Source organism: Phocoena phocoena, chromosome 13 (genome assembly GCF_963924675.1).
Source record: "Phocoena phocoena chromosome 13, mPhoPho1.1, whole genome shotgun sequence".
Taxonomy (NCBI): domain Eukaryota; kingdom Metazoa; phylum Chordata; class Mammalia; order Artiodactyla; family Phocoenidae; genus Phocoena; species Phocoena phocoena.
Genome location: NC_089231.1, coordinates 73,689,995 through 73,710,804, shown reverse-complemented (window position 1 = coordinate 73,710,804; position 20,810 = coordinate 73,689,995). Strand labels below are relative to the sequence as shown.

Sequence of the window (20,810 nt, the reverse complement as noted above, 5' to 3'; positions counted from 1 at the left end):
AACTGCACTTTTTATTACTGCATCATGTATCTTCTACTTCAAGAATGATGACAAGTGATATCGTTTTATGACTAATTTCCTTCCGTGAGAAGGAGGAGGAGGTGAATGTCTTGCTTCTCTGCACCTCTAGGAGTGGGACTGGCCTGAGGCACCTTCGCCCCATGGGGAGGGGGTCTGGGACAAGGACAGCTTGGGCAGCCTCATCCAGTCCCGGGACACACAGGCCAACAGCCTGGCCTGTGGCCTGGAGTCTGTGGTCAACAGCAGGGCTTTCCTGGGGACACAGACCACAGTCAGCATACACTCGGTGACCACTGGCTCCTCCCTGCCGCCAGCCCTTGCACTGGCTGTCCCCACCACCTGGCAAAATTTTCTTTTCTTTTTTTCCTCTGGCCACACTGCGTGGCTTGCAGATCTCAGTTTTCCGACCAGGGACTGAACCCGGGTCACAGCAGTGAAAGCCTGGAATCCTAACCACTAGGCAACCAGGGAACTTCCCCCAATTTTCTTCTAATAGAATTTTTATTATTACTTAATACAGGCACGAATTAAAAAACTCAAAACAGTACAAAAATGCCCAGAGTGAAGCCAGCCTTCTTCCTGTCCCCCCTCCCTGCAGCGCAGCGACTGTTACCTTCTAAGTTACTTCCTTGTAACTTCTTAGAGCTGTCTATGCCTGGACAATTATGAACTGGCCACACTATGTATTGTTCTGCACCTTGCTTTTTCCAGTTAACAATGTATCTTGAAGATCACCTTGATATTAGTACTTGTAGATCTGCCTGTGCTTCTGTAACAGCTCCATGGCATCCACTTCTATGGAGGTACCATGATGTAAATTCACTGATGAGACGATATTTTCGTTAGCTCTTCTTTATTCCAGTGATGACTGCACAGAACATCCCTGGCACATGTAAACATTATACGTGCTAGCTTTTATGATCATCTTTCCCTTCTAACTCTCAGAACAAACCCGGGTGGCAGGCAGTGTTATTTCCATCTGGAATTCCTAATAGAGTGAGAAGGTCTGAATGGCATCTATCTTCTATGTTTCTTCACCTCTTTTTCACATTTCTGTCTCTGTCTCTGTCTCTGTGCTACATTCTGGGTAATTCCCTCAGCCATCTTCAGCTTTAAGTAATTCAGTCTCCCATTTATCCCGTCCATCTATTAAAATCTTCTTTTGTGGTTGTTTTAGAATTTGTAAGTTTGTTTGTTTATTCTTGGCCGTAACACGCGGCCTGTGGGATCTTAGTTCCCGGACCAGGGATTGAATCCACATCCCCTGCAGTGGAAGCATGGAGTCTTAACCACTGGACTGCCAGGGAAGTCCCCTTGTAAGTTTATTTTTATATCTAAAAGATTTTAAGGATAATTACAAGCACAAGCATATACAAGATTAAAAAATCTGACAATGTCAATTATATAGTTGATTAAAGCAATGATTAGGGACATCATGAGCACAATTTATCCTTGCACATCCCAAAACATGAATTTCTGAATAACCTTTTCCCCCCCCTCAGATTCCTATTTTCTGCTGATTTCTTTCAATATTAAGTATGATGCTTGTTTTATTTTTTGTAGGTGCCCTTTATCAAACAGCGACATTCCTTTCTATTGCTAGTTTGCTGAAAGTTTTTTATAATGAATGGATATTGTATTTTGTTAAATGCCTTTTGTGCGTCTGCTTTTTTTCTTTTTTAGTCTGTTGATATGAATGATCGATCTTTGAATGTTAAACTTGCATTCGTGGAATAAACTCCACTTGATCATGATATCCTTTTTGTATGTTTTTGGATTCAATTTACTAAAATTTTGTTAGGAATTTTTATGTCTGTGTTCATGGGGGATAATGGTCTGTAGCTTTTTGTTTTGTTTTGTTTTTGTTTTTGCAGTACGCGGGCCTCTCACCGTTGTGGCCTCTCCCGTTGCAGAGCACAGGCTCTGGACGCGCAGGCTCAGCGGCCATGGCTCACGGGCCCAGCCGCTCCGCGGCATGTGGGATCTTCCCGGATCGGGGCATGAACCCGTGTCCCCTGCATGGGCAGGCGGACTCTCAACCACTGCGCCACCAGGGAAGCCCTTTTAAAAATATTTATTTATTTAGGCTGCGCCGGGTCTTAGTTGCTGCCTGTGGGCTCTAGTTCCCCGACCAGGGATCGAACCCGGGCCCTTTGCATTTAGGAGCATGGAGTCTTACCCACTGGACCACCAGGCAAGTCCCTAGTCTGTAGTTTTCTTATCTTGCAGTGTTTTTCTGGTTTTGGTATCAGGGAAATGCTTCCCCAATAGAGGAAGCATTTCCTTCTCTTCAATTTTCTGGAAGAATTTGTGTAGAATTGGTAATATTTCTTTCTTAAATATTTGTTAGAATTCACCATTGAAGATATCTGGGCCTGGAGTTTCCTTTGTGGGAAGGTTTTTAACTATAAATTCAATTTAATAGATTAGGGCTATTCAGGTTATCTATTACCTCTTCATTGAGCTTTGGTAGTTTTTTTTTTTTTTTTTTTTTTTGCGGTACGTGGGCCTCTCACTGCTGTGGCCTCTCCCGTTGCAGAGCACAGGCTCCGGATGCGCAGGCTCCGCGGCATGTGGGATCTTCCTGGACCGGGGCACGAACCCGTGTCCCCTGCATCGGCAGGCGTACTCTCAACCACTGTGCCACCGGGGAAGCCCGAGCTTTGGTAGTTTTTATCTTTCAAGAAATTCAGCCATTTCAGGATGGGGCCAGAGGAGGAGGATGAGGAGGATAAAAAAAAAAAAGAAATTTGTCCATTTCGATTAAATGCTTGAATTTATTGCCATAAGGTTATCCATAACATTCTATTAATATCCTTTTAATGTCTACAGAATCTCTGGGGAGGGATGTTCCCATTCTCATTCTTGATGTTGGTAATTTGTGTCTCCCCACTGCCCCATCCATTTGGTTAAATTTTTTATGAATTTTATTGAACTTCTCGAAGAATCAGCTTTTGGTTTAACTGATTTCTCTGTTATTTTTCTGTATATGATTTGATTTTTGTGCCTTTATTATTTCCTCTGTGCTTACTTTGGTCTTCATATTCTGTTTTCTTAAGATGGAAGCTTAGGTAATTTGAGATTTTTCTTCATTTAAATATGAGCATTTAAAGTATAAATTCTTGGGAATTCCCTGGCAGTCCAATGGTTAGGACTTGGAACATTCACTGCTGGGGCCCGGGTTCAATTCCTGGTCAGGGAAGTAAGACTCGCCCAAGCTGCGTGGCATGGCGAAAAAAAAAATCTATATATATAGATATATATACATCTCCACACACACACACACACACAAATTCTAAGCATTGCTTTTGCAGTATCCCACAAGTTTGACATGTCATGTTTCCATTTCTTTCCAAAGTGTTTTTTCTAACTTTTCCTGTGATCTGCACCCCCCTTTGATCCATGGGTTATTTAGAAGTGCATTATTCAGCTTTCAAATATTTGAGGATTTTCTAGATTTTTATTATTACTTTTGTTGTGGTGGAGGACATATTTTGTATTGTTTCAGTCCTTTCTCTTTATTATCTTACAGCTCAGAATATGGTCTCTCTTGGTAAATGTTCTTTGTTATCGTTGGGTGGAGTCTTCTATAAATGTTAATTGGAAGGAATATGTATTCTGTTATCGTTGGGTGGAGTCTTCTATAAATGTTAATTAGGTTAAGGAGTTTGATTGTGTTAAATTTTCTATGTCCTTTCTCATTTTCTATTTACTTGGTCTATAAATTACTGAGGGATATAGAAACCTCAACTATACTTGTGGATTAGACTATTTTTCCTCTTATTTCTGTCAGTTTTTGCTTCATGTGTTTTGAAGTTCTACGATTAGCTGCATAAACATTTAGGATTATTATGTACTTCAGATAAATTAACCACTTTATTATGATGGAATGATCTGCTTTAATAATGTTCCTTGTTCTGAAATCTATTTTGATATTAATGTAGCCACTCCATCTTTCTAATGGTTGGTGTTAGCATCATATATAGTTTCCATGCCTTTTTTTTTTTTTTTTTTTTTGCGGTACGCGGGCCTCTCACTGTTGTGGCCTCTCCCGTTGCGGAGCACAGGCTCTGGACGCGCAGGCTCAGCGGCCATGGCTCACGGGCCCAGCCGGTCCACGGCATGTGGGATCTTCCCAGACCAGGGCACGAACCCGTCTCCCCTGCATCAGCAGGTGGACTCTCAACCACTGCACCACCAGGGAAGCCCCTTTCCATCCTTTTAATCTATGTGTCTTTATGCTTAAAGTTGGTTTCTCAAAGGTAGTATATACTTGGACCTTGCTTTCAAAATCCCATGAGAATTTCTGCCTTTTAATTGGGGTGTTTAGACCATTTACATATAATGCGAATATTTGTATGTTTGGTTTTATACCTAGCATCTTGCAATTTGTTTTCTATTCGCCTCATCTCTTCTGTTTCCTTTTTTTTCCTTCCTTCTTTTGGATTATTTTTATGATTCCATTTTATCTTTTCATTGGCTTATTTTCTTATTTTATTGGTTACTCTACGATTTACAGTATACCTCTTTAACTTACCAGTTTATTTTCAAATAATATTGTACCACTTCATACGTAATACAAGAATGTTAAAACAGTATATTTGCGTTTCTTCTCTTCCAACCTTTGTGTGATACTGTCATACACTTTACTTCTATATATTATGAACCTCACATCTTACTACTTTTGCTTGAAGCGTCAATTATCTATCTATCTTCCATAAAAATAACTGTATTTCTACTTCAGTAGTTAGGACAAAGGGAAATAAAACAAGTTAATTGTGGAAGATGATAAGGGGAGCATTTCAAGATCTTTAAAGGCTAATTTCTCTAGCACTCTCGTTTAACATTATACTTTATAAGGTCAGTGTGACCTACTGGCATTGGGAAGAAATGCTCATCCCCGAAGACTTACATTATAATCGGACAGAAGCTCCTGTGAATGTTCAAATGCACGTTACCCATTTGCCTGAGGTTCAAGATTAGCTAGCACCACAGGGAGCTGTCCTTCTAATGAATCTCAGCAGTCCAGGGAGATTTGGTTTAGTGTTCATAGGTGATTGTATTGTGTATTCCCTTCAAGGTCCATCCATCTTGTCACAGATGGCAGAATGCCATTCTTTTCTTATGGCTGAGTAGTATTCCATTGTGTGTGTGTGTGTGTGTGTGTGTCGCATTTAATTCATTCACCCATCGATGGACACAGGTTGTTACAGGCAGATTAACTCAGGAACAGCCAGATGGAAGAGATGCATAGGGCGAGGTATGGGGGAAGGGTACGCATCTTATGCAATAGTTGTTACAGGTATTTCATCTTTATACACTATATAATACATACAATGTATACCATACAATGTTAAAATTTTTGCTCAGCTATATGTATTAAAGAAATTAAAAGCCTTTTATATTTAATCCACGTATTTACCATTGTCAGTTTTATTAGTTATCTACTGCTGTATAACAGATCACCCCGTACCTTAGTGACTGAACACAGTAAACATTTATCTTCCACAGTTTCTGTGAGTCAGGGATTCAGAATCGGCTTAGTTGGGTGATCCTGGCTTGTGGTTCCTTGTGAGATTACAGTCAGAATATTGGCCAGGGCTGCAGTCATTTGAAGGCTTGACTCAGGTTGGAGGATCTGCTTCCAGAATTTCACATCACAGCACATTGATATTGGCTGTTGGCAAGAGACCTACCTCAGTTTCTTACATGTGGACCTCTTCGTGCAGCTGCTCGAGTGTCCTCATGACATGGCACCTGACTTCCCCCATTGTGAGTGATCCAGGAGAGTAAGATGAAGTGGCCTTTTTTTTGGTAAGTTCAGATGTAATTCTCATACCATAAAATTCACCCTTTTAAAAGTATACAGTTCAGTAGTTTTTTTAGGTATACTCACAAAGTTGTGGGATATTTCATATGATTGAAATGTTTCCCTATATAATGCTCCATTTCTATCTTGTTGCTTTCAGTATTTTCAATTTTTAGTTCCTAGCAGTTTGATTATGAAGTCCCTGGGTAGGGGTTTCTTTACATTTATTCTACTTGTGGTTTGCTGTGATTCTTGAACTTTCCCCTAATTTGGAAATATTCAGCCATTTGTTTTTTCAAAAAAATTTTTTCTGCCCTAATTCTCCCTCTCCTCTCATTCTGGGACTGCAGTTATGTGTATGTTAGACTGATGCTGTCCCACAGATCAACAAGACTGATTATATTTCTATCTTTTATCTTTTTTGCCACATTCAAACTTTTTAAAAAATTTTATTGGAATATAGTTGATTTACAATGTTGTGTTAGTTTTTGCTATACAGCATAATGAATCAGTTATACATATACATATATCCACTCTTTTTTAGATTCTTTTCCCATATAGGCCATCACAGAGTATTGAGTAGAGTTCCCTGTGTTATACAGTCGGTTCTTGCTAGTTATCTATTTTATATATAGTAGTATGTATATGTCAATCCCAGTCTCCCAATTTATCCCTCTCCCCACTTTCCCCCTTGGTAACCGTAAGTTTGTTCTCTACATCTGTGACTCTACAAAACAGAAATAAATAGGTTCATTTGTACCATTTTTTAAGATTCTACATGTAAGTGGTATCACATTTGTCTTCCTGTCTTCACTCAGTATGACAACCTCTAGGTCTATCCAGGTCACTGCAAATAGCTTATTTCATTCTTTTTTATGGCTAATATTCCATTGTATATATGTATCACATCTTCTTTATCCATTCCTCCATCGATAGACATTTAGGTTGCTTCCATGTCCTGGCTATTGTAAATAGTGTTGCAATGAACACTGAGGTACATGTATCTTTTTGAATTATGGTTTTCTCCAGATATATGCCCAGGAGTGGGATTGCTGGCTCATATGGTAGCTCTATTTTTAGTTTTTTTTAAGGAACCTCCATAGCGGCCGCACCAATTTATATTCCCACCAACAGTGTGGGAGGGTTCCCTTTTCCACACCCTCTCCAGCATTTATTGTTTGTAGATTCTTTAATGATGGCCATTCTGACTGGTGTGAGGTGATACCTTGCTGTAGTTTTGATTTGCATTTCTCTAATAATTAGTGATGTTGAACATCTTTTCATGTGCCTCTTGGCCATCTGTATGTCGTCTTTGGAGAAATGTATATTTAGATCTTCCACCCATTTTTTGATTGGTTTTTTTTTTTTTGGATACTGAGCTGCATGAGCTGTTTGTATATTTTGGAGATTAATCCCTTGTCGTTGCTCTGTTTGCAAATATTTTCTCCCATTCTGTGGGTTGTCTTTTCCTTTTGTTTATCACTTCCTTTGCTGTACAAAAGCTTTTAAGTTTCATTAGGTCCCATTTGTTTATTCTGTCTTCCTCATTTTGGATGCCTATTTGCTCTATCTGTAACTATGGACCACCCCAGGTTGAATCTGTTTATCCTCATTCATTTATTATAACTGCTTTCACACTAGAATGGCAGAGATGGGTATTTGTAATGGATCTTTGACCTTTAAAGCCCGAAGTATTTACTATTGATCCTTCACAGAAAAGGTTTACTAATCCTTGCTCTTTTTCTTTTTAATTAATTAATTTATGGCTGTGTTGGGTCTTTGTTTCTGTGCGAGGGCTTTCTCTAGTTGTGGCAAGCGGGGGGCCACTCTTCATCGCGGTGCACAGGCCTCTCACTATCGCGGCCTTTCTTGTTGCAGAGCACAGGCTCCAGACGCGCAGGCTCAGTAATTGTGGCTCATGGGCCCAGTTGCTCTGCAGCGTGTGGGATCTTCCCAGACCAGGGCACGAACCCACGTCCCCTGCATTGGCAGGCAGACTCCCAACCACTGTGCCACCAGGGAAGCCCCCTTGCTCTTTTTCAAGCTTAATGATTCTTTAACCTGTCATCTTCAATGTGCTGTTAATCCCATGTATTAAATTTACTTCAGGTATTGTATTTTTCAGTTCTACAATTTTTATTTGGTTTTGTTAATGTTTCCCTGTTCACAATTCCTATTTGTGCATTTATAATTCTCAGTTGATTTAGTATTTAAAAAAATTTTTAATTTTTATTGGGGTATAGTTGATTTACAATGTTGTGTTGGTTTCTGCTGTACAGCAAAGTGAATCAGTTATACATATATCCACTCTTTTTTAGGTTCTTTTCCCATTAGAGTATTGAGTTCCCTGTACTATATAGTAGGTTCTTATTAGTTATCTAATTTATATATTGTCGTGTGTGTATGTCAATCCCAATCTCCCAGTTTATCCCTCCCCCACTTGGTAACCATAAGTTTGTTCTCTACATCTATGACTCTATTTCTGTTGTGTAAATAGGTTCATTTGTACCATTTTTCAGGTTCCACATATAACTGGTATCATATGTCTCTGTCTTACTTCATTCAGTATGACAATCTCTAGGTCCATCCATGTTGCTGCAAATGGATAACAGTTGATTTAAAAATCTTGAGTGTTGGGCTTTCCTGGTTGCGCAGTGGTTTAAGAATCTGCCTGCCAACACAGGGGACACGGCTTCAAGCCCTGGTTCAGGAAGATCCCACATGCCACAGAGCAACTAAGCCCGTGTGCCACAACTACTGAGCCTGCACTCTAGAGCCCACAAGCCACAACTACTGAAGCCCACACACCTAGAGCCCGTGCTCCGCAACAAGAGAAGCCACTGCAATGAGAAGCCCACGCACCGCAACTCGAGAAAGCCTGCACACAGCGACAAAGACCCAACGCGGCCAACTAAAAAAAAATTTGTTAATGTTAACATCTGGATCATCTCAAAGTCAGTTTTCATTAAGTGCTTTTTCTCTCGTGTATCAATCATTCTCTTGCTTTTTCGTATGTACAGTAATTTTGAATTACATCCTGGATATTGTTATTAATATGCTGTAGAAATTCTGCTGATGACTGTTTTCCAAGTAGGCAGTTAACTTGGCTGAACCCACACTTAAAACTTGGGTTCCTCTTCGGTGAGCAGCAGCTGACATGTCTCTTTAGTTCTTTTAGCTGTGGCTGCTTAGAGTCTATATAGTTAGGGATCATAGAGTTGGGCATGTGGGACTCCCTCTCTTGTTTCTGGGATTTACTCCCTCACAGTGCTGGGATCATTTCGAACCCCTTCCTTTGGCTGGTTATTGAAGCCAGGTTTCTATATAAGTTTTAACTACCCCACAGAGTGCCACTTGGGGCCTGTTATCAGGCAAAAAGCCATAAAAGTGGGAACTTACCCAGTGCTGTTCATTTCCAACTGTCAGCTCCCCTCCAGTTTCTCCTCAGTTTGGTTGCTCTACACTGCCTTAAGGTTGCTTTCTACATTTTGTTGAGAATTTATAGCTGGTATTTGTGGGAGGGTTGGGTGGAATAGGAGTTCTTCCATCATTAGCAGAAGCAGAACCTTCTCCATTGCTTTTCAAAAGATATTGTCTGTATTTCATCTATATTTTAAAGTTATTTTTAGTAGGAGGATTGGTTTGAATTACAGTCCACCATTATTGGAGATCAGAACAGCAGTTGACAGTTGTTTTCATGGTTTGTTGTTTTGTTTTAATGACAGCGATGGGAGACTCATCCTTTTAACACTGAAGTCTGTTTGGTTGTGGCTTGCTAGGAGGCATGCGTCCTCGTCCCTGTGTGAGGCAGTAACCCTATTTTAGTGAGTAGTACTCCATGTTGCTACAGCATTACTGGGAGGGAGGTCTGCACACCCCTCTGGGCAGCAGCTGGGTCACGTAGGGCTCAGGCAACCAAACTCCAGCTCTTCCCTGCTTCCTAATAGGGTCAGTGGTCCCCCACTTCCAATAGGAAGCTGTTTGCACAGTCCTCCTCTGTTTAAGGAAGCTTCCCTGCTTTTGTTTAAGCCCCCCCCCAAAAAAAACCTTCTGAAATTACCTTTTGAGAATGAACTCAGGCTCTGGAGGCAGGAAGACCTGGGGCAAAATTAGCTGAGCTTGAAACTCCTGGTCTGTAACACTGGTAATAAAATCTGCCCTGCCTATATTGTATCATGAGATTTTACAAGTCTGAGATGACTGCCCACCATTCTGGCCCACAATATGGAACATACACTGGCCTTGGGAGGAACAGGGCAGAGGTGGCTGTAACAGTCCTCATCTCCTCTGGGTAGTGGCTAGATTGAAGGCGTTTCGGAGTGAGGCGTAGGCCACTGAGCCAGCAGTATTTAATGACCCAGCTGTATGTTCTGAGGGTAGGGGCTATCAGCAGTTCTGTGATGGGGAGAAATACAGTGGTTAAGGTCACAGGCCAGTGTTTAGGGCTTATTCTGCCACTTACCAGGTGGTGATCTCGGGGGCTGGGTGCGTTCCTCTGTAAAACTGGTGATAGTAGCACCTACCTCAGGGGATTCTTGTGGGCTGTCACTGATGTCCGGTGCGTGGCTATCATTTGCAGTAGCTGTCTCCATCAGACTTCCCCGTGTTTGGTTTGACCGCCTGTTCTAGGCCTCAGGGCTCTCTTTGGATCATGGTTAGGTTCCCTCTCCTTGCTTCACATCCTCCTCAAATTTGCTAAGCCTGGAAGTTGTGTCCTCAGACAAATTATCAAGAGAAATGTTGGGCAGGGCAGGGCTGAGGACAAAGGCAAGGGCCTTCGGGATAATAGGGTCATTCAACTAGTTATTAATCTACTTCATCAATGATATTTTGATGCCCCAATTTCCCCACCTTGACCCAGAGAATCTCCCAAATGCTTTGTTGAAGTCTTTTAAGAGTAGACTTCAGGAGAAAAGATAGTCTGTTCAATTAGTGGTGCTGGGAAAACTGGACAGCTACAAGTAAAAGAATGAAATGAGAACACTCCTTAACACCATACATAAAAATAAACTCAGAATGACACAACATTGTAAAACAACTATACCTCAATATAAATAAACTCAAAATGGATTGAAGACCTAAATGTAAGGCCAGATACTATAAAACTCTTAAGAGGAAAACAGGCAGAACACTCTGACATAAATCACAGCAAGATCTTTTTCGATCCACTGCCTAGAGTAATAAAAATAAAAACAAAAATAAACAAAATGGGGCCTAATTAAACTTAAAATCTTTTGCACAGCAAAGGAAACCATAAACAAAATGAAAAGACAACCCTCAGACTTGGAGAAAATATTTGTAAACGAAGCAACTGACATGGGATTAATCTCCAAAATATACAAACAGCTCATGCAGCTCAGTATCAAAAAAAAAAAAACCACCACAATAAAAAATGGGTGGTAGACCAAAATAGACATCTCTCCAAAGAAGACATACAGATGGTCAAGAAGCACATGAAAAGCTGCTCAACATCACTAATTATTAGAGAAATGCAAATCAAAACTATAATGAGGTATTCACACCAGTCAGAATGGCCATCATCAAAAAATCTACAAACAATAATGCTGGAGAGGGTGTGCAGAAAAGGGAACCCTCTTGCACGGTTGATGGGAATGTAAATTGGTACAGCCACTATGGAGAACAGTATGGAGGTTCCTTAAAAAACTAAAAATAGAGCTACCATATGACCCAGCAATCCCACTCCTGGGCATGTATCTGGAGAAAACCATAATTCAAAAAGATGCACGCACCCTGCTGTTCATTGCAGCACTATTTACAATAGCCAAGTCATGGAGGCAACCTAAATGTCCATCGACAGAGGAATGTATGAAGATGTGATGCGTATATAAATGGAATATAACTCAGCCATAAAAACGAAAAAATGCCATTTGCAGCGACACGGATGGACCTAGAGATTGTCATACAGAGTGAAGTCAGAAAGAGAAAGACAAATATCATATAATATCGCTTATATGTGGAATCTAGAAAAATGGTACAGATGAACTTATTTGCAGAGCAGAAACAGAGTCACAGATGTAGAAAACAAACTTACCAAGGGGGGAAGGGGGTGGGTGGGATGAATTGGGAGATTGGGACTGACATATACACAGTACTATGCATAAAATAGGTAACTAATAAGGACCTACTGTACAGCACAGGAACCTCTACTCAGTGCTCCATGGTGACCTAAAGATGGGAAGGAAATCTAAAAAAGAGTGGATATACATTTAACTGATTCACTTTGCTGTACAGTAGAAACTAATACAACACTGTAAAGCAACTATACGCCAATAAAAATTAAGAAAAGGAAAACAAAGAGTAGCCTTCACCCTCTACCTAGTCTGGCTCCTGTTCCTTTCCTGTCTTTTGGGCTGACTAGGGCCAAGAGGCTTAGAAAGATGCTGCTCTTTATGTGAAAACAGGCTGGGAGTTTGGCCCATTGAGTCTTTTGTTCCAAGTGTGTTCAAGACAAGCCTTGAGATTTGAGAATACAGGCCCACAGGGACTGACCGGGTAGCTTTGCAGTGTAGCAGTCACCTTTTCCCGCAAAACAAGCAGCAGAGCTGTAAAGTACAATAAAGTAAAAGAGGGCGTAGGAAGTGTTTATGATGAAAAAAAATCAAAAGTATAGAAAAATAAAATGGTCAACATTGGACCGATGAAAGGTCAACGTTGGTTTGTTTGCAGAATCTGGTTAGAGGTTGATACTCTTGGCTTTAAGCAGCCAAAATGTTAAGGATCCGTTAGGCAGACTCTGTCCCAGCTGAGTTACTGCAAGAACAAGTCCAGGACCCTTTGCAGGCCCCCTCTGTGTTCTGTAGCCAGGACACTTAACGCTTCTGTTGCGAGCCTTCTGCTCGGACTGGGCTGCAAAATGATTAAGGCCTAAGCTGACCTCCTAAGGAATGGCTCCTAAGGGTCACTCCTGAAACCTGACCAGGGTGACCGGCTGGGCCCTTCCCCAGAGGAGCCGTGGCAGCAGAGGGACTGCCCAGACATCCTAGAACACGCAGACCTGGACCACCTCTACTCAGGCTCACTCATCCCCCCCCCGCTCCTTGTGCCAAGTCCTTCAGCGTGTCCAGAAAAATGTCAAGATCCTGGACTGGCCTAGGATGATGGTAGAGACCCTATTATCTATCCAGCAGCCACTCAATTTTGAAAGCCTGGACTAGGACTGAAGAGCCTTCACCCCTCAACAGTGGAAGGATAACCAGTTTCCTCAGAAGCTGTGGTCATTTGAATAAAGAAAGCGTGTGTATCTGTTTAAGTCTGATGTTTTTAATTGTATTTTAACTCCATGAAGACTGGTAAATTGTGGAGTACACGAAAACTCAGTAAACCTGAACAGTGCCTAACATTCACTTAATACTTTAAGTAAGGCGCACCTTTATTCCCATTCCAGATAGGGAAACTAAGGCTCAGAGGGACTCTGTCACCGAAGCAAGGCCCAATGTGGCTGTGAGGGATGTGTGCTGGCGGGTGCCTCGACGCACAGCACCTGTGGGAGCCATTCTCCTACCTCTCACTGTTGAGAACAGCTTGTATATTCCCTAAGGCTTTAAATACCATTTCTATGCTTTCATCCCAACTTTTTAGCTTTACAATAAAGTAAAAGAGGGCATAGGAAGTGTTTATTTACCGGCTAGAACAGGACTCACTCTCTTTTCCTTATCTCAGTTTTGGCAATTAATTGTTCAGGTCAGAAGCCAGAGTCATCTTCTAATCGCCACATTCTGCATCCAATGTGGCACCAGGTTCTGTCTGTTCTTCCCACCCCACCTTAGCCCAGGGCAGCTCTCACGGGAAGGCCTGCTGGCAAAACAGCTCAGTGAAGACCAAGGTGAAGGCCAGATGGAGGCAGGGAGACCCAGTAGTAGGTGACATCCAATGGCGCAGGCCCCGAAAACACCAGTGGCTGCTGAACGGGCCAGGGCAATGGGAGGTGGTAGCAGGGTGCTTTAGGGTGTTTCTCCATTCACAGAGCTCTGGCCGGGGCCGGGGTCCGACCTGCTGACAGCGTTGGGGAGCGCAGCACTGTTTCCACCACTGTCCAGCTGGCAAGACCAGGACTCATCTGCAGAGTGCTTCGTCATCTCAGAGGCCAAGGCTGGGCTGCTCCTCCCTGAACTACCAAGTCCTCAATGTCCTCTTTGTAGCCAGGATTCTGCCCTCCCCTTGTAAGCCTGCATAGCTGGGCACGGCTACTGTATACCCAGGGAAAAAACCTAAAATAATCAAGCTACAACACTGACCAAAAGTGGGAAGAAACCCACTGTCTCCAATGGAAAAGGTTCAACTACTAGAAGTTAGGTGCACGAGATTGCCGCACCCAGGAAGATCCAGCGGGCTGAGTAAACTGTCGTTAGAAAGCTGACGTGCAACCTGCCTGCAGGAGCACGTCTGTGGCAAGGCAGAGGACTGGCCCCCAGAATCCTGAGGCTGGAATGCTGGCAGGCGGCCACCTTGCTGCCCTCCGCCTTTGTCCTCCGGACACCCACTTCCTGTCTTTCATTCCTCACAAGGCAGAAGCCTGCGGCCCACTGCCTGGCAGACCTCCCGACTCTCAGTTCCAACCCGTGTTTCCTCTCCCTAACAGGCTTCCCACTCCTCTGTCTTCCTGGGGTCTAGTGAGAACCCTAGGACGCAGTGGGCGCTGGAGGAAGCCCAGGGGCTCCCCTATTCCAGGACCCCTCAGAGCTTCTGTTCGCCTGCGAACCAGTGGCAGGTTTTACAGGTTCCACCCAACAGGGGACCGACTTTTTGGAACTTAAGAATTTTGACTAGGCAGAATCCAAATGAAAGAAACCATAACTAAGCCTGAGCCTTCCACGTGAATCTTCAATAACTCAAACATCTAAGAGCTCTACATCACAGCAAAGGGATCACTGCTAAAGAGCACCGCATGAAGTTAGAATTTCCACAAAGGACCGCAGGACACTGAGATAAAGCGCCTGCTAACCAACTGCTGGCTCTAAGTAGTGAGACTTCCAAACTGCACTTGGTGCCGCTTTCAGCTGTCAGGGATACATCTGGCTCAGCACTGGCCTGTGTCCCTCAGGAGCACTGGGCTTCACCTGCACCAATGGGACAGGAAAAAAGAGCACTTATAACCCTGCTTTCAACCTTCTCTTGGCCAGGCGCACCCAGCCCTGTGAATCAGCATTCCTAGCCACGCCTTTGCCATTTACAGCTAAGCCCAGATTCGAGCACAGAAAGCTATGACTGCAGCTCTGTGCTGTGCCGCTGAGTAACCTCGTGGGGGGGATGCTTGCCACCCCACTTTCCCCACACATCAAGCAAGTTGAAGCAAGGCCTGCGTTAGACCACGAGGGTAGGGATCAGGATGTCTGGTTCTGTTGAAGGAGCACCCAGTGACTAACACAGTTTAAGTGAAACATGACTGAATTACCTCAAATGGATGGCAAAGGGCTTTGAATTCCAAGGAGAAGCTTGGGGAGGAAACAAATGATGGCTTGCCACAGTCAAAAGAAGGAGTGGGAAAAATACTGTCCTGGGAGAGGCTCCATACACGAGAAGCTGGATTCCGAACCTGAAGTTAAGAGGCTTGCAAGTAGAAAGCAGTCTGTAAATTGCATAGGAATAGAAATAATTTCTGGATTAAAAAAAAACCAAAAAAAACCCTTACCTGGCTTATCCCTCTGAGAAGAGGGGAGGGCCCAAGTTTTACTACTAGATTTGCAGCTCTTCAGTACAAACTCCTGTAGCAAGGTTGACACCTGTGTTAGGAGCCCTTGTTCTTGATTTCAGTGATGGAAATTGCCCAAAAAATGGGATTGAGTGAAGGAAGAAGGCTGTCCAGGCCAGTATGCACTGGAAGACCAGAAGCAGAATGGGCTGGTTTCCTTCTGACCCTGTGCTGTCTGACCTGTCTCTGTGGAGAAGAACCGCACAGTTGACATTCACATATGCACAGAACTGCTACATTCCAAGGCTCTGACATAAATGTTAGGCTTTACAAAACACAGATGTCTACACACAACACTGGATCTGGTCAGCAGTAATGTGAGAGCTGCTATGCAGACTCGGCAGATTCTATTTTTAACACTTCATTGGCAAAACTCCCTTCCCTCCTTTCTTACAGAGAACTAGTAGTCCTTTTGTTTTTCTTGTGGGTAACATAACTTACCTGCTTAACCAAGGTCTGTGTTGGCATGTTACAAAGGCAATTCAGAGAGTAGCCTCCCGCCCCCCAGCCCCCTGTAAAGCGCCCCCGTTTCAGTTTGAACTGTTCCTACACAGGGAGCTGTGCAGCTGTCTTATTCAGAAAAGGCATAAGTGGTAATAATAGTCATGGAACGTGCTAGGCTTTGGATAAACTTTGCTGCCGTATCTCCATTAGCTCAAATTAGAAAGAAGAAAGTTACTGTGAAAAAGTGAGAGTTCCAACATGCAGACTCTTTGGGGGAAGAAAATCCCCAGACCAGGGAGGGAGGGAGGAAGGGGGTCCATGCTGGAACTTTGTCAACATGCCTTGCCTAATGCAAGAAACTTCTTAGATACAAAACCCCAAAACTCAGTATCTGAGAAACCAGGAAAAATAAGACCAGGACGTAAGTATATGAAGCAGGGGAGAGAGGGAGGCTGTAGGAGAAACTGAAAGCATGTGCTTTAACTGCACACCCCACCCTCAACCTCTCCCCGTTAGAAGAGCCTGACACTTCCAGAACCGGGCTAATTCTAGCGTGTCTCCTGTGTTTAATTTAAAACAAAAGGAACATTTGCAGTTACTCTGCCGAAGTTTCAAGGGCTCTGAAGACTACAACTGGAATCCAGATTACATTCAGGAGTCCTGTATGGGTATTTTCCCCCCAAACCTGCACAAAAGCAATGACAAAAATTTACATTCTTTCTGTCTGGAATTTAGTTTTGTAATGAAAAGTTAGAAAAATTAAAATGACAAACTGCCAGGATATTATTTTTAACTATTATTGGCACTTGCTGTTAATCAGTCATTCTGGAAGATTCCCCCCACCTCCTGCTCTGCTCCCTGTTTAAGCAGCCATTAGCATCCTTGAGGGCTAAGAAAGAAGTACAGCTGCTCAGCAGAGAGTATATGGGTGTACTTCTGGTCTTCACTAAACCCAGAGGCTGTTTTGAGTTCTGTGGACAGCAGAAGCCTCCGTTCTCTGACATTTGTAGGCTGAACCAGAGCTGCAGGGGACCCCATCTGGAGACAGACAGGGGCTTCCTGAAGTCAGTCTCCTGAACAGGCAGAGCAGGTGGGAGGGGACGGGAGCTCCATTTGGTACCAACAACCAAAAGTGAAGATGAGGTAACAAAGGCTAGAAAGGAGTCATTTATTAAAAAAAAAAAAAAAAACCCAACAAAACAACAAAAAACATACAGCCTTCAGCAGGATCTGAAGACATGACGGAGGAGCGCACCATCCTCACTGCCACGTGCACCACCTGTGAGTGCCACCCACCGCGACCTCCAGCCATGGGGCCCACAGCGCCCCAGTTTATACACAGGTCACCTGCTTAAGGGAGAGCCCGGGAAACATGGGCCCTTCTCCAACCCCTGCTCTCAGGTGGGCAGGCCAATCCCCGGCTTCTCTCTGCCTCCAAACAACGGGCAATTTCCCCTCAGGCTGTGGACACCACTCCCACTAGTCACTGCTGGGACACTGGGTCTCCAGCCAAGGCCACAGCACACGGGCAGATTTAAGGGTCACAGCAGCTCATTCTTGCCACAATTCCTGGAACGTAGGGCCCATCTCCGGGGGTGTTTGACATTTGTCCCCAAAACCCAGTTGTCACAACAGGTAAACCAAGACTATAATCACAACAGCAAGGACAGGATCGTGTTGCTTTTTTCCTTTTTTTTTCTTAAAGGAGTGAGGGCATGGAAAATACAGCACACCAATGAAACAAAATGCCAAAAAAAAATACAAAAAAATAGAAAATAGAAAAATGTATTTACAAGTAGTACATTACTATGATCAGAAAGCACAAAGACACCTGCTGCTATAATACATGCACTGGTTCAAGAAGAAACTATCAAAAACCCTGCAAGGGAGAAGCCTGTAAAAATGAAAAAAGGGCCAAAAAGTTTTAACTTTTCATCCCTAATTTGCTACACTGATCAAAAACCAAATGAGCATCCCCTAAAGTCCATGAGTATATCAGTACAAATACTATACTGTTTTTTAACTGCATGTTCAGTTGTGGAGGGAAAGACAGCCGCTTATCCATATACAAGGAAGCCAGAGTGAACTGCTCTACATGCTAAAAATTACAGCAAGCCCCTGTCTGCTATACAGCATGATCTTAGCAGGTTTTAGTTTTTGTTTATTCATATATATCCATGTGCATGTGTGTGTATGTACGTATAAAAACCGTGCCCTCGTTCACTGCCAACACAACATCTGGGTGGACGTGAACTCATTACAACAAATTCTTATGTGTATGTTGTAAGAAGTCACTCAGTGTCTGTGGATTTAATAAGTCACTGCACACCACAGAAAATATTTAATAAATCCAAAAAACGGAAAGAATATAATGACAGAAGAGTTTCTGTCTCAGTTCTCTGAAACTGAGTCCCCCATAGGAAACTGGTCCCAAAAGTTCTTGAGGGTTCACTGAGGAAACCAGTTTGCTAATGTTTTTCATCCTTTTAGTGTTCAAAGGTATAGAACGACTCCTTGCCCTTGTCAGTTTAAACAGTCACATCTCCGTCCCCCAAAGGTTAACAGTCTGGTGCAGATCCATAAAAACGGGGGAGGGAGGAGTGCTGGGGAAGGCCTGTCACTTCAGGAGGGGCTCCACCTCTCCAACGGCAGGAAGAGAAGGAACCACACAGGCTCCAGCACCTCGCTCCTGCAAATGCATAATCCGGTCACATGGCAGTCCTTAGACAGGTACATCTCCGAGTACCAGGCCAGCTCTGAGAGGAAACAAAACCACACGTGGACAGGAAAGGACTGAGAGGCCATTCTGGTCGCTCTCTGTGATCCATCATACTTCCAGGAATCGGGAGCTGCTGGACTTGGAGTGGAATGGCTCAGACCACATCCGCCGTAGGTCACCCTGGGAAAGAAGGAATTTCACTAAGTCACAGATTTCAACTCGAGGCATACATACCTACAAGTCCTTTCTGACTCCTGATCTCAGATCAGATTGCTTCTGTGGAGAATCAAAGAACATTCAAATTTTACTCACTGAAAAGTAACCCCTCATTCTTTGAAGAACTCCTAGAAGGGCTCTTAAGCCCCCTGAGTGGGTAAGGGCTTTTACCAACTCCGCCCTGGTGGCAGTTTTATCACTTATGATTCAGATGATCTAGGCAAGATAATTAACCTCTGTGCCTGTTTCATCATCTGTAAAATGTGGATGATAATATAAATCTTATAAATCAGATAATGCCCTTAGTTTTTACAATGCATTTCTTAATTATTTCCAAACTTTAATGCAGAGTATTAAAGGGCTATTAGGTGGCAACAGGGTGCTGTTCTTTTTTTTTTTTGCGGTACGGGGGCCTCTCACTGTTGTGGCCTCTCCCATTGCGAAGCACAGGCTCCAGTTGCGCAGGCCCAGTGGCCACGGCTCACGGGCCCAGATGCTCCGCGGCACGTGGGATCTTCCCGGACCGGGGCACGAACCCATGTCCCCTGCATCGGCAGGCGGACTCTCAACCACTGCGCCACCAGGGAGGCCCCAGGGTGCTGTTTTTTAAGAGAAGCAGGAAGTCTCTGTAGCGGGGCTTTAGGGATTTCAGTTAATTAATCCATGACCAGGTGGTAAGGGGTCTCCTCATGAGTATTGTCAGCCAATGGCTGTAAGAACCTGAAAGAGGTTGCTAATATCAGGTTAGCAAAAAAAAGCAGGCAAACAAACAAAATCCTCCCCAAACAACAAAAACAAAAAGATCCCGCTCTCAAGATCAAGAGCTTAGGGTCTTAAGCAGAACCACCTCCAGCGAGGAGAATACATACCCAAGTCCAGGGTCAATGCCATGTTATTGCTTTCACTGGTTTATAACTGCCTCTCTCACCTTTAAATAGGCCATCGTGAGGAGTGGCAATAAGGTAAATGGCACCAAATAGAGAAGGGCGGGCTGGGCTGCTCGGTGAATTCGAGACGCCACAGTAGCAGTGAGTAGACCTGCGGGGAGACAGAAACATTCGTGAATAACTCCAAGGGGACAGCCCCGAGAGAGGAGAGCCGCTGCTGCTTGGCACAGTCCTGAGATTGTACAGCTGTAATGTGACACATTCCATCCAATGGTGGGGAGTGAAATGCCCAGCTTGAGCAGGTAAAGAAACAGGGAGCAGCACAGTTTTTAAAAGCATAGAATTCTAAGGACCTGTGAGTAGCCCAAGTCCCACTCCATGCCCAGGTCCCTGGTTCCAGGCCCCATTTCAGCCCTGAGTGTACCTGGTCGCCCTCTGTCTCCTGTGGTATATGATGACAGACCTGGAGGCAGAAGACCTGGGTTCAAGTTTCAACTCTGCTGCTTATGACAGCCATATAACCTTGGCTGAGGCCTTTCACGTCTTGAGCCTCAGCCTGCTCATCCATCTAATGGGGATACCACAGTTGCCCTGCCCCCCTCAGAGCCAGTGGAGTTGAGTGGCAATGAACCCACACCTACGAGAGCACCGTGGACTATGAGGTGCTCCTTCAGTAGGAGGCACAGAGGCAAAAAAGGTGCTCCTTTCCGTTCACTGTCGTAGCTGTTGGAGTACAAACAGGTTACTAGCCCAATTACAACCGTCTCTTCCTGTCTGCCCGAATCAGAGCTGGCTAGAGAAAAGCTGGCTGAGGGAGAGTCCGAGGTCAGAGGTTATAGACATGTTAGAGCAGATGAAAGGAAGTATCTAATAAAGTAGGAAATAAACATGACATTCGGTAAACTCAAGCCGAAGATTTCATCGTGTGGTAGGTCTTCTCAACTTTGAGGCCTGACCACACTTTTCCTACAATGTTCTTCAAACATATTATTGGATAGGGAACTA

The 20,810-nt window shown here is 43.7% G+C and overlaps 1 protein-coding gene across 1 annotated transcript in view; it reads right to left on the bottom strand.

Moving 5' to 3' along the window:
- Positions 1–18,301: 18,301 nt before the first annotated feature.
- SPPL3 (signal peptide peptidase like 3) overlaps positions 18,302–20,810 on the bottom strand; it is a 116,676-nt gene continuing 114,167 nt past the window's right edge. The window contains exons 10-11 of the mRNA XM_065889974.1: positions 19,847–19,956; positions 18,302–18,882 (exon numbers count right to left, since the gene is read on the bottom strand). Of these exons, the coding sequence (XP_065746046.1) occupies positions 18,811–18,882; positions 19,847–19,956 (182 nt within the window). The 3' untranslated portion in view covers positions 18,302–18,810. The remainder of the gene's footprint in view (positions 18,883–19,846; positions 19,957–20,810) is intronic.